The sequence below is a fragment of the Tinamus guttatus genome, unplaced genomic scaffold (genome assembly GCF_059628265.1).
Source record: "Tinamus guttatus ecotype Peru unplaced genomic scaffold, ASM5962826v1 Tinamus_guttatus_pri_ptg000339l, whole genome shotgun sequence".
NCBI classification, from domain to species: Eukaryota; Metazoa; Chordata; class Aves; order Tinamiformes; family Tinamidae; genus Tinamus; species Tinamus guttatus.
The window spans coordinates 176,461-189,893 of NW_028288873.1; the positions used below are offsets into that span (position 1 = coordinate 176,461).

General features: G+C 52.8%; 2 protein-coding genes across 2 annotated transcripts in view; one reads left to right on the forward strand and one right to left on the reverse strand.

Moving 5' to 3' along the window:
- The window catches only part of LOC104572241 (NF-kappa-B inhibitor-interacting Ras-like protein 2), a 208,426-nt gene that overhangs the window by 174,772 nt on the left and 20,221 nt on the right, over window positions 1–13,433 (reverse strand). The window lies entirely within an intron of this gene.
- On the forward strand, window positions 4,324–8,824 carry LOC104572599 (keratin, type I cytoskeletal 19). Its single transcript, XM_088529705.1, has 9 exons — window positions 4,324–4,962; window positions 5,463–5,545; window positions 5,890–6,046; window positions 6,194–6,355; window positions 6,624–6,749; window positions 6,953–7,203; window positions 7,673–7,938; window positions 8,429–8,521; window positions 8,799–8,824. Exons 1-9 carry the CDS (start codon window positions 4,324–4,326, stop codon window positions 8,822–8,824), a joined length of 1,803 nt encoding a protein of 600 aa, XP_088385831.1.

Genomic DNA, 13,433 nt, shown 5'->3' on the forward strand with positions numbered 1-13,433 from the left:
ATTAAATAAATGACACAGGGTATGCAGCAACTTCAGTGCTCTCCACGGCCCCCCGCAGCAGCCCGGCCTCCACCATGAAGGGATGAGGGGCAGCACCGCTCCGTCCTGCTGCCAGCGCCAGTCCCGCCGTGCCAGGAGGCGCCGGGCCGGCGTGACGCACCCCGCGTGTCCCGGCACCGCTCCGCAGCTCTCCCTAGAGGGCACTCGGCTCTCGCTGGCGCCGCGGAGGCCGCTTTTGCGGTGACGCTCACGGCTGACTGCGCGGGGAGCAGGCGGGTTTCGGCCTGGCCTCCTGCAGGAGCCGCCGGGTCGCTCCCTGGGTTCCTGCTGCACGGGACCACTGCTCCGGATGCTGCTCCGTGCCCGTCGTGGCCCTCCCCTTCGCTCACCGGGGTCTCATTCCCGGGAGCCCAGTGCACCCCGAGGAGCTCCGCGACCCCACGGGCGGCTCATCCCACTCCGCTCCTATCCCAGCGCGGCCGCTCCGGGGGATCAGACAGATCTGCTCAAGGTCCCGGGAATGTTTCATCACCCCTAGACCCTGTGGTGACCAAGTAGCAGAGCCGGTAACGTCCCCTTTCCCCTAAAGGGAGGCGTCGGGCAGAATCCTCTTGGCCATGGGTGCCAGGGGGGCAGCGCGGGGCGGTCAACACGGGCACCGCGGCTCCACGGGACACGCGCCAGGGCTGTCCCCGCGGCCACCACCCGCATCGCACACCCCAGCTTCAACACAGGGGTTGGAAAAACACCCATGGGAGAAGTAGGTACCGGCACGCAGGGAACGCGCCCTTGCAAACAGATGCTCTGGGGAGAGTTTCACCGAGCTCTGAGCAATAACCGGTGCACGTTATCCTACCCGCTCACAGGGACACACAGGAAGAAAGGAGCCGGTGCTCCTGGTGACACTGGCGACATCGCAAGTGCTTCGGCAGGACACCGAGCAGGTGGCACAGGGACCAGCCATGGGCAGCAAACGTCATCCTCAGCTACAGGTTTCACCACAGCATAGGAACAGGATTCACTTTTCCCAACACAACTATCTCTAGTTACATAAATGCATTTGGAGACAATCAAACCTCTCACAGGAAGTGGCCAGTATTGACATTTTCAGCCCCAAATCATTTCAGAGGATCTGCCACCAGCAGCTCAGCAAGGGGAAGAGGCTTCAAAACATTCCAGGCAAGAGCCTGGGAGCTCCTCCGTACGAGTTGCCTCGTTTAGCAATTCCAGCTAATACCCTATTAAGATAATAAACATAATTGCATTGGAACTAACATCTCAAGTAATTTGCTTTCAGCCACTTGGCCTTTTAGCATTGAGGGAAAAGAGGAGCCCTTCACGCTTCGCATCGGGCGGAAGGGCCGCACAGGGCCCCGGGCTGCAGCCAGGCTTCCCCAGCGCCCGCCAGGCCACAGCGGCGGGGAAACACTGCGAGTTATCAGCTAAAATAACAGCTTGATGGCTAATAATAAAGCTGAAATAATAGCTTGATGACCGTATAATGGATATTAGTCTATAACATAGTTAGACAAGAGAGTCACACTCCCCATACAGGCCTCCCTCAGCTCTGCAGAGCAGCATTCACAAATCTGATTTTCACGGCAAGGTCACCCAGAGGTAGGAAAGATCAAAGAGGCTTCATGGCTTCATCCTAACTGAAATGCTGACAAGGGGACGGGGCCTGCGCTGTCCCCCTCACTGCGGTGCCTTCCAGCGCTCTGTCCTCCCCAGGCTGCGGCGGGCAGCAGCTTTGTCACTGGTGTGGGGAGAAGCCCCACTGCAAACAACCCGGATCGTCCCCCCAAGGCACCTTCCTCCTCCTGCTCCGCTGGGCCCTGCGAGGCCCCGCGCGAGGGAAGGGCCTGAGGGGACAGCACAACCCCTGGGAGCTACAGCAGCACCCACAGAGGCTGCTTCGAACCCACCTCACGCTTGGGCTCTCCCCAGGAGCTCCCTTCGCCCTGTTCATACCTGTGTGGGACACTGAGGTAATGGGAGCTTCTCTGAGGCCACCTCCCGAGCAGAAGGGCACAGGCAACCCAGCACCTTCAAAACCAGCCCCCTTTCAGCCCCACAAACACAGCTGCAGCCCCTCAGCCCCCTTTAACCCTGTTTAACTCCCATTTAACCTTCCACAGCTGTGGGGGGCTCTGTGTGTGGCCCAGGGGCCCTCAGCACCGTGAGCCCCTCTGAGGCCGCACGCACGAGCGCGGCAGTGACAGGAGAGCCTTGGCAGGGGATTTCCTGCCACCCGTGCCCATGCCCAAGGCCGTCCTGCCCCAAGGACGTAAACGTGAGCCCCGAGGCTGAGCTGGTTGAAGGAGGGCACCGGGGGCCGTGCCAGGAGGAGCCGGGGGCTCTCAAGCGCGTTGCCTGCGGGATCCTCCCCGGTGTCGGGTCAGTGCAACCCGCTCCCTGCGGCGCTTCGGACGTGCAGCGGCTCCTCCTGCGCGGGCGGTCCGTCCAAAAGATGCACCAAGCACCTTGCCAAGGGAAAGAACTCGCCTTCCTGAAGGATTAAGCAAGACAAAATAGAAACGTATCCATGTTTTTATAACGTGGGCGCCGGCAACTGTGAAACCAGCAGTTAAATGGAGTGTAACCTGACAGCTTCATACCAAATAGCTGTAGCTTGAGAACACTGATTAGGACACGGGGAGAGGAAGGGATTCTCCGTGGAACGAAGCAAGGTTATCCAGACCAGGCTTGTCGCAGTTGTACGGGACCATTTAAACTTCAGGCTTGGCAAGGACTGGCTTCCTGGGACGGTTCGGAAAGGAGGCCTAGGGAGGCCGAAACCCGAGGTGTGTCCGGCTGTGTGGGAGGCTGTGCGTGGAGGGGTGGTGCATGGAAAGGTAGTTCCACAAACAGCTGCCATAAGGCGTGACAAACAACCCTCTAAATTAGCAACAATCAACAGCACAAAGGCCGAGCGAGAGAAAAACAGTTCCACAAATGAATACAGGGCACTCGGTGTCACGCAACCCCGTCACCCTGCGCGACCCGCAGCCGACCGACCGCGCGTGCGGCGCGAAGCGGGGACGGGCAGCGCGCGGCATCGGGCGTTGGAGGCTCCGGCCCAGCGAGGGCTCAGAGGACGGTGCTGGATGAACCACCCACCGCCACGTGTTTGGGAAAGACACAGAAAATCTTCAATAAGAGGAGGCAGGGAGCAAATACGGCATCTCCTCCGGGTCATAGTGTGCCCATGAACTGAAAACAAGACTGAAGGGAAAATGCCATTTGGATGTACATTTACAGACTCAATCCCACGTCTGGCATAGATGAGCTGCAGCTCAGTCCATACAATGTGCTTACTTGAAATTCTTCAACAGAATATTTATATTTGATTAAAGATTCCATGAAATACAGAATTCCCTCTATGTCTTGAAAGCAGCACAGCTCCAACCCAACCCTTCTGCAATTCTGTAAGTGGCACAAGAGGTCGACCCAGTGGGACCAGTGCTGTGCACGCTCTGCACCCCCCGTTATTTGCCAGTGCTGTCAAATAAAATGAGTTATTTCCTGCCACAGACCGTCACGTTCCTCTCCTTGCAGTCTTATGCTCAGCCATTTGTAAGCTGCTGCCATACAATTCCTTCATAATGGAACTGTTATTTATATAACATAATTGTGGAGGTATTTTGGCAATAAACTACTGACTCATACGATATTTACCAGTGTTCACTACGTTTCATGAGAAATTAGGAAAAGTAGAGTAGGTCAAGTGCATCTGCAAAACATAACCTGCAATGTGTTTTCAAGGGGCATAAAGCAAGAAAAGACTAAACATAAGGAAAGAATATATCCATAAACCAGAGCATAAACCAGAGCAAATGTCAACTTGATTTTTTGATGCATATCTGAAAGAGGAGGTAGCTAGGGAAAATTATGGTAAATGCAACATAGTAAACTTCATTACTATTCCATATTACAACAGTGCTTAAAGGGATGTGAATGGGATGAGGTGATGGGGTGAGTTTAACCCAGATGACTGTAGATAAGCCGAGTAGAATCACAGGAAAGACCCACCTAGTTCAGAGCCACCCAATAGAAATTACATGTTCTGTGTTAATAAACAAGTGGTCACAAACACTTTGAGGAGGGGTTGAGCTTCCTGGCACTGTCACCCATCAACTTCTGCTCCTGGCGTAAGAACCAGGGCTTGGAAAGGCACATGGAAAGCGGGTGCTCCCTGCTGCGGTGACACCCACTGCCTCGCTATAAATACAGAGCAGGCAGGGGGCAAGTTGGAGCTATGATTCCAGACCCACTGTAAAAGCAGCTTTGAGTAGTGCCCTGACGCCCTTCCCCGCTGCCACCATGAGCTGTGGCTCCAAGCAGCCCTCCAAGAGCTGCCTGCGCAGCAGCGGCGGCGGCGCCGGCTCCTCCCGGGGATGCGGCTCTTCGCGGAGCAGCGGTGCTGGCGGGACGGCCGGGAGCGCCTGTGGCGGAGGAAGCTCCAGGAGCAGCCCCGGCGGGGCCGGGGGCGGTGGAAGGATCAGGCACAGCAGCTACGGAGGGGGCACGAGCAGCGGGGCGTACGGGGGCTGCCTGGGCTACGGTGGCTACGGACGGAGGATGAGCGCAGGCTGCTACGGAGGGGGGATGAGCGGTGGTGGCTACGGAGCGGGAATGGGCTCCGCTGCCGCGGGAGGAGGCTTTGGAGCAGGCGGCAGCGGCTTTGGTGGTGGTTATGGAGGCAGCTTTGGTGGAGGCCAGGGTGGTTTCGGCGGCGGTGGCTTCGGTGGAGGGAGCTTGGGGCTCCTCTCCAGCGATGAGAAGCTGACCATGCAGAACCTCAATGACCGCCTGGCTTCCTACATGGATACGGTCAGAAATTTAGAAAGGGAAAACGCTCAGCTTGAGCAGTTAATCAGGGAGTGGTACCAGAAGCAAGGTCCTACTGGTACCAAGGACTACAGCCACTACTACGAAACTATTGAAGGCCTTCAGAATCAGGTAGGATGCTCCCAGAGAAGCGTTGAGCATCGGAGGGTGTTGCTGTGATCGAGGAAAGCTTTGGGAATCATGGAATCCTGCCTGTGCCCACACACCCCGGTGGACAGGCCTCGTCTTCAGAAACAAGCAAGCAGAGCTTTGCTCTTTCCCAGCTCCATCGGGGCCGGGGGACGCGCGGTTCTGCTGGCGGCGAGCGCGGGCTCCCGGCGGGGCCGCGTCCCCTGGCAGCGCTTCCCCGCGGAGCGGCCGCCACTCCGGGCCTGCGTGAAGGCCGCGACGCGCGGGCGGCCTGCGGGACCCTTCCCGAGCCCACAGCTTCCACATTCCTAGCGCTGCTTTCATGGAGGCACCACTTTGTGCTGCACATGACCGTCCTAGGCCTCTGAAGGAACTGCCATTTCCGTCACGCGACGTTATCAAGGGAGACCACGTTCACATTCGTGTCCTTCGGGCAAGCCTAGAGACCTCCACGGCGCTCAGCTTGTTGTCTTCTCTTCTAGCTTGTGACCGCAGCCGTGGAAACTAACAGGATCCTTCTGGACCTGGATAACACTCGCATGACCGCCGAAGACTTCAGGATGAAGTAAATGCATATTCCTCTTTTCCAGGCACTGGCTTCCTTTTTCCTACTTTCCTCAGCTTGCATGAATTCACTCTGTATAAAAATGTCAATCTAGCGACAAGAAACCAGCCCAAAGCCTGTAGTGAAGAGAAGGGCAAAAAAGTCCATATAAAACTTGTAAATGTTAAACTTTAGGTTCTGGCCGCTGCTTTCATAATTCTGCTGCCTGAGAGATGCTGGGTGTAACAAAGCACAGGCATGAAGCAGAAATGAAGAGAACTGGATGTGTGACGGTGTTCAGGAGTGAAGCTGCTAGGAGCAGGAGCCCAAAGCAGGGCTGACCTTGCGTGCTCTCCCCGGCACAGGTACGAGACGGAGTCGGGTCTGCGGCAGAGCGTGGAGGCCGATATTAATGCGCTGCGGCCCATGCTGGACAACCTGACCCTGGGCAAGTCTGACCTGGAAATGCAGTTTGAGTCCCTCAAGGAGGAGCTGATCGGCCTCAAGAAGGACCATGAGGAGGTGAGGGCCATCCCCTGGAAACGCCAACTGCAGAGCAAGCACGGATGGAGACGGTCTAGAGGCTGATTGCAGAGGAACCGGCCTCTGGAAGTCATTTTTCCAAACTGTTTCATGGGGTAATTTCTCCATTTTTGTTTTTCTCTGCAGGAAATGAGATCATTGCAAGCACAGTCCGGTGGTGACGTGAACGTGGAAGTCAATGCTGCTCCGGGAGAGGATCTCCTGAAAAAACTGAATGATATGAGACAAGAATATGAAAGAGTTATCCAGAAAAACCGCGAAGAGGTTGAAAGTTGGTACGAAAGCAAGGTGAGCACTGAATCCCTCTTTACGGATAGCAGAGCCGGTAGGAAGTACTGCAGATTTTAATCTATTTAATTTTAAACACAGTCAAAAGCACCTAGAATATTCATGTAGATTTTCCTCATTTACACAAGCAGAAATCTATACATTAAACCTAAGATAAGTATTTCTCTCTCACAACAGTATGCTATATGCTATATAGCTTATTCATATCTCATGTATTGACCTCCTAAGTAAAACTGAAAGACTCCAATTCTGTATATTCATTTTTCAGATCGAGGAGGTGAGTCAACAAGTCCACTCAAGTGGCCAGGAGATTCAGTCAAGCAACCAGCAGGTCTCTGAGCTGCGCCGGCAATACCAGAGCCTGGAGATCGAGCTGCAGTCGCAGCTCAGCATGGTAAGCAGGGCCACACAGGCCGACGACCCACGCACGGACACGGGGCCGCTTCTGCAATCGCCCCATCTGTAGGGGCTGGTTACCTGCGGTCCCAAAGAAACTCTTCTCTTTTTCTGTGCGTGAGAAAAACCTCTGATTTTTCCCCCAAATGAATCAAACTCGGCACATTGCCCTAACCAGCCCATGTTGTTTGCCGTTCTCAGGTGGACTCTCTGCAGTCCAACCTGGAGGACACCGAGCGCCGCTACAACCTGCAGCTGCAGCAGATCCAGGCCATGATCGGCCCCTTGGAGGAGGAGCTGGCCAGCATCCGCTGCGAGATGGAGAGCCAGAACGAGGAGTACAAGATGCTGCTGGGCATCAAGACCCGCCTGGAGCAGGAGATCGCGCAGTACCGGGCCCTGCTGCACGAGGGACAGCAGAATATCACGTACGTACATTCGAAGGGGTCCACGTGCCATCCTTGCAAAGGGCTGCAGGTGGAAGCGGCAGCAATATGTGAAGAGCTGGTGCAAGGACTGGTTCATGGTCAATACATTTAGCACGGTCTCAGGAAGTCACACTGTGCTAAATCTGAGCTGGCCATTATGAACTGGGCCAATGTGTCTGGAGGAGTATCTAGAACTATAAATTGCCATTTCCTCTCATAAGTATAATCAGGAAATACAAAGTTATATTTGAAAATGTTGGGCCAGGTAAGAACTGCACCTTCTAAATGCTCAAGGCAAAGTCATTCCCTCTCCTTCCTTTCCTCCTTTGGAAGCACAATCCCGTTCCCCTGTGCTCGGAGAGCAGAGCTTATACCCAGCTCTGGAGTGGCCCCTTCCCAGCCGTGCAAGGAGCTCGGAGAAGGACACTGGGATGTCGGATATGTCCTGTCGTGATAAACCGTATCCGTGACCGCTTCTTCCCCCTTACAGCAGCTCAGGAGAAGGAGCTGGTGGCGGCTCTGCCAGAGGAGGAAGCCATGGAGGAACCGGCGGCTCTTCTGGAAAAGGAAGCCATGGAGGAGGAAGCAGTTGGTGCTGGGGTAGAGGAAGCAGCGGGAAAAGATCCGTGGAGGAAAGCCATGGAAGCGGAGGAGAGAGCGGAGCAAGAAGTGGCGGAGGCGGCGGCAGCGCCGGGGGGGGACGGGGCAAGTCCTGCCTCTCCCACTCCTCATCTTCCGGCAGCTCCGGCGAAAACCAAGGTAAGGACCGAGCAGAAGAGCCCCCTCGCATTGACTCTGCTCTCGGAATAGCGGGAAAGGACGCACAAACTTCCGTCCTCATTTGGAAATCTGGAGATTTTTTCCTGTTGGTTTTCGCTGCCATGCAGTTGCCATATTAACACCATAGTGTTTGCAAAAACGGGAAGAGGAGGATTGGGAGGGTGTGTGGGAGGGTTGTGGAAGGACAAAATGTGTCTGAAGAGAAGAACAAGCCCTCGGGTGAGATTCTGCTAACACAGCAGTGGGGAAGCAGCTAATGTGCAGGCCAAGCACTTGGAGAAGCGGGGAAGTCAGTAGTTTCTGAATAAAGCCAACTGTTACACACTGCATTGGTAAAAATACTTAATCTATTAGAGCATTTAAATTATAGGAATTATTAGCTGCTAAAGTCCTAAAGCAGCAAAGCAAAAGCAGATGGGGAGTGAGCAGAAAGTCTTCTCCAAGTCTAATTTTATGGCTGTGGTTACAGGAGGCTCCTCGAAGCTCTGCCTGGAAGGGAATACACTGGATAGAGGAGCAACAATGGAAGAAGTGACTGAAGCCATAAAAACCATGAAGTCGGGTAAGGCTCCAAGTCCTGGCCATTCAAAAAGAAAAAAAAAAGTCTGAAAATGTAGAAAAAATAGAGGCTGGTCCATGTATTTAACATTATAAATTTATAAACATTATAAAGCTGCAACCGCACATGCACCTTGCTCCGGCCTTTCCAGAAGGCTGGGAGAAAATCTAGTCCACTAAGAACTGCACACACTGTAATTTGGAATAATCATAATGTTAAGGATGCTGATGGAGACCTTAGTTTTTCCTTCAAGCCAGCTTTTTGCTTCATCTTTCTACAGGGAGTTTTAGGAAGTCGGAGAAGTGAGGGGCAAAACCCGCAGGCCGCCCTGCAGAAGGGACCCTGCGGCCTCGGCTTGTGGAGGGCTGGAGTTACCCAACACAGTCACTGCAAGTGGCTCACGCCAGCGCTCCGGATGACCCAACTGCTTCTGCCACCTGTGTTTCTGTGCCTCATCTCTGTTTCCTGAGGGAATCTCTGCCGTGATTGGCGTTCTTCTGGAAAATAAAAAAGACTCTAATAAAACTTTACTTCTCTCTGATGCAATCGAAAAGCCTTGTCTGCCAGTAATTTCCTTTAGCAGATATTTTGCCTCAGACAGAAATATCAAGGCCTACCGTGGAGGGCACGGTAACAAGCCAATAGGGTTGTGCAAGAGACGTAACCGTTGGCAGTGACCCCTCATCGCAGCTTCAGACCAGGCGAGGAACGTGGTGCCGAGCACAACGCTGTGGTCATCCCTGCGGTGGAGCAGCAGCCGAACTAGCAGCCTAGCCCAACTAGCAGCCAAAACCTGCTGGTTTCTCCTATTAGCTCCAAGATTCATTCACATTTACTAAGCATTTTCTCTGTGAACGGGGGGGGTCCCCGGGAAGGCGGCCGGGGGCTTCTCGCATCGCCCCATTCCCACCATCCTCCCTATCCCTCGCACTCCCTGTGTGCAAACAAAAGGGGCCAAACAGGATTATCCTCACCACGGATTTAGCCCTCCTGTTTTCACAGTCAAGGTGTTTTCTCCCTGGCGAAGGCCTCACCCACTGGATACGGTTGAGAAACAGAGGCGCGGGGGAGAGTGTGGGAATCGGGCTCCCGAACGCCCGAGCCGCGAGCGGAGCCGGGCCGGTGAGTCAGGGCGCTGCCTTGCGCAACGCGGGCGCCCCGGGAAGGCCGGACGCCCGCGGGAGGTTTCTCCTCCGAGCGGCGCCCGCGTGTCCCACGAAGGGCCCGTCCTCCTGGCCGAGCAGGACCCAACGCGCCGGGGGCCGTGGGGCTCCTTGCAGGAACCCCCGGCTCCCTCCTATTGCCAAAACACCCCCTGCACGTTTAGATCTGGGCAGTGCCACATCGCACCTGCCTCCGTATCGTTGCCTAACCCACAAAACCACTTTCCCTGCTTATTTTGCTTATTCTGGTCCTCCTGCAGGCTTTAGCCCCCCTTCCTCGCTCTGTGCGCGCAGGATTGGAGCAAGGACCAAGCCCGAGCGCCTTCCCCGGCCAAGCAGCTTCCCAGGCCTCCTTCAGGAACCTGCCTCCTCCCGAGTTTCTGCTCCGTGGTTTTTCCAAGGGGATTACAAGCCATCCCCTGCACCCTGCACTCACAGCAAGACCTGGGAGGCTGACAAGGAGGGGACGCACGTGGGTTATTTAAGGGAGCAGTTTGTCTGTGTCAGGACTTGCTCCCCGCGCTACAAGAGCAGCTCTGGGAGGCTCTGGCTCCTCTCCTTAACTCTGCATCCCAAAACCACAAATCTCTCCCAGTTTTTTGCCCAGACAGCTACTTAACTCCCATGTCTCTGGTCTTACAGAAGAAATTCCACAGAAACAGAGAGATGTGAGAGCAAAGCAGAATATAACTTGGAAAAGTCCAGGAAAGAGGGACCGCAGCGGGAGCAGACAGTTCAGAACCGTGTCCGACCACATGCATGAAGGGCAAATGTGGGGACATGAGGTACAACGCGCTGGGACACTGCACTGTGTGATGCTGCTGATGCTGTCGATGCACTTGCATTGCTAGGTTGTAATTATACACAGAAATAAATACAAATTTGTGAGCATTCCGAGCTAGAAAACCAAAGCAACTGCAGGGCCTGGGTAAGAAATCCACCTGCAGCCGAGTTGGGAGTCAAAGTTTAGGGAATGCTGAGAGTGGAACTGAGCCGCATGAACAGGGTTGCAAGGAGAACCTTGACATTTGCGTGCATTTTGTCAGGCATAATCTACATAATAAGCTTTAATTTTATGAGCACAAAATGTTGCAATTTGGATACATATCGTGTGCCCCAAGAAGAAAATTGCAGTGCGTGTTGGTACAAGACCTTCCGAAGAGCCTTAGGCAAGAATAAATGAGCATATACACTCCTGTATGCGCAGCTTCAGTGCTCTTAAAGCAATTCATTTGCCCATTTGGAGGTATAATTGTAATTATATTAGCAAATTTCAAAATTGCCTATTTGTATATTCAGCTGATCTCTTTACTGTTTAGCATTAATTGTCAGCCCACGTGCAAATACCTGAGACTGTGACCAGGGTCAGAACGAAATGCAGGAAAAATGTCATTTCAGTGGACTGTTGTGATGGGAGAAGCTGTCCAGCCTTTCCAGAGCCCATCTCACAGCAATGCCCCAGGGTTTTCGGGGGGAGAACAGGTTGCTTAGGAGTCATTTGCTTACAGTGGTTTTTTTTTATGATAATAATTCTCTATATTGATAATCAGAGCATGGGCAGGTTCCCAAAATGTAGTAGACATAAATGGGACTTAACTACACTTTAGACTGGCTTAAGTTCAAAGTGGATCCCCAGCCCCTGGCTCGGGGATTATATTGTATTAATTCTTTACGTTCTCTACTTGTATTAATTCTCTACATTTGACTTTTTGGCTAGCAAGGTCTCCAGGCTGCCTCTGCACTGTGCCGAGGAGAGGAGCCAGGTCCGGGTTTGATGAAGAGCGTGGGCTGCTCCCGGACCTCGTCCTCATCCTGCCGTGCGGGAGTCACTTCTCTGACACATTCCTGGGGGTCAGATTAAAAGGAAAACATTAAAAAAGGGAGCATGGCAGAAAAGGTCAACTGCCCTTGCAACGTGCCATGTGCTGAGCTGAAGGATAAGCAACGCGCTGGGCTGCACTTAGCGCTGAGTAACACCAGCAGCTGTGGCAATAAATGATAATATTCGGGGTTGATTTGGTAACAGCAACGTTATATAACACATTGGATGCTGTATCAGCACAATAGCATTGAGGACTAAACTGCATCATGCATAGGAAAGAGAGGAGAAAAAGCCCCAAAATTGGTAGTTCCTTTCAGATAATTCAGCAAGCTAAACATTTTACACCATCCATGTAAGAAAAGCATTGGAGAACAAAGATTATTGCTGGCTGCTGAAAACCAAAGCTCAAGAAGGCAAAATGAGATCTGTTCACAGAAAGGATCTTCTCTGATTTGCAGGAAATGAAAAAAAAAACCAAATTGGATCAAATTGCCCACAAAAATGAAGCAATAGCAGCACTGAAGTTAAAAAAAGAACATCCTAAGAGCACAGCACGTAAATGCCACCAAAGGTCTAAAAGCAGCATCTTTTACTGGAGTTCCTCCTTTACATATGAGTCGTGGCAATAATACAGAATTACAAAGAATTTTTGAGATTATCTAAAGCTCTCCAACAGCTTGACTTGCTTTAATTGCTTTTACTATTTAAGTACTTTCTAAGCATGCAGTGAGATAAGCCCTTATCCGGAGGGCTTTCCAAAACAGACAAGTCCCTGCTATGAGCAGCTCCCTGTACTGCAGGCAGCCTGAAAAGAAAAGAGGGAACGACGTAGATGTTCACAAAGTGCATAAGCAGGTTAAGAGGCTCTTCTGGCAAACATTTTTCCTCTTGTTGCAAGAATCCTGGAGGTTTTTGTTCCTTATCACTCAATCCTTGTAGTTTGTGCAGAGCACTCGGAGGGTGGCTCACGGTGATCCGTGATGGGCAGCTCAATGCAGCGATCTGGAATCAGTCAAAAAAGGCCCCATGAGCAAAGCCCCATTCCAGACACTGAGGGGAAACGGCACAAACCCAAAGATGTGTTGCTTGCAGTTGGCTACATCTTTCAGCTCCAATAAGATAACGCAGCAAAGGGCCAAACCTGTGTTTACGCTGCTGAAGTGATACTGCCTTCCTCCCGCTGCGAAGCGGGGCCAAATGATCCCATCATCAAACTGCTTGAAATCTTTCGTCACTTTTGCGCCAAATGTCAAACAGCAAGATAAAATCAGAGCGCTTTTGAAAGCGATTGCTCAAGCAGCAATAGAGCAACGCTGGCAAAAGCACAGCTTCAGAGGCCAGGGCAATGGGCTCAACCAGAAAATGTTAAATAATGCAGGATTTAAAGTGAAAACGTTCGGAGTGGGGAATGAAGTTTGCAAGAGACGACACTGACTGCAGGAAGCAGTAGCGATGTAAAGTCAACTTCCAAACCAAGGAGGCTGCTGGAAAGCAAGGGCTGGATGCTTTGCCATCCGCAGAATGTCGGCTTTGGAGATGCCGGGATAAGGACAGGATGGCAACAAGGACACGTCAGAAACACGCAGCAAAACTGCCAGGAGCCAACAGGGCAACCTGCTCCAACCAAACGGCAACAGCGAGAGGGCCGCGGCTTCCAGAACCGCTGCCGCGAGACCCGAGAGCCCGTGGACGATCCTGCAGGGATGCTGCTTACGGGAACGCTCGGCCACGGCTTGCATGGAAGGATGTAGCTTGAGAACTGGGAAGAGCAGATACTACACAAACTAAATTCTGGCCTTGAACCAAAATATTTAGTTTTCACCACCAACAAAGAAGAAACAACAGTGTCAGAAATGTTTTCTGTAGGCGTTCATCACTGCAAACCGAAGGCCGCTCGTTAGCACAGTTTGCCCCAGCTCAGAATTTTCTT

What these genes read in the sequence shown, in the direction of transcription:
- LOC104572599 (XM_088529705.1), top strand. Translation starts at nt 4,324, where the DNA reads ATGAGCTGTGGCTCCAAGCAGCCCTCCAAGAGCTGCCTGCGCAGCAGC. An exon ending in TTGAAGGCCTTCAGAATCAG is followed by an intron (nt 4,963 to 5,462) that starts GTAGGATGCTCC and finishes CTTCTCTTCTAG; the next exon opens with CTTGTGACCGCAGCCGTGGA. An exon ending in GTACATTCGAAGGGGTCCAC is followed by an intron (nt 7,204 to 7,672) that starts GTGCCATCCTTG and finishes CCCTTACAGCAG; the next exon opens with CTCAGGAGAAGGAGCTGGTG.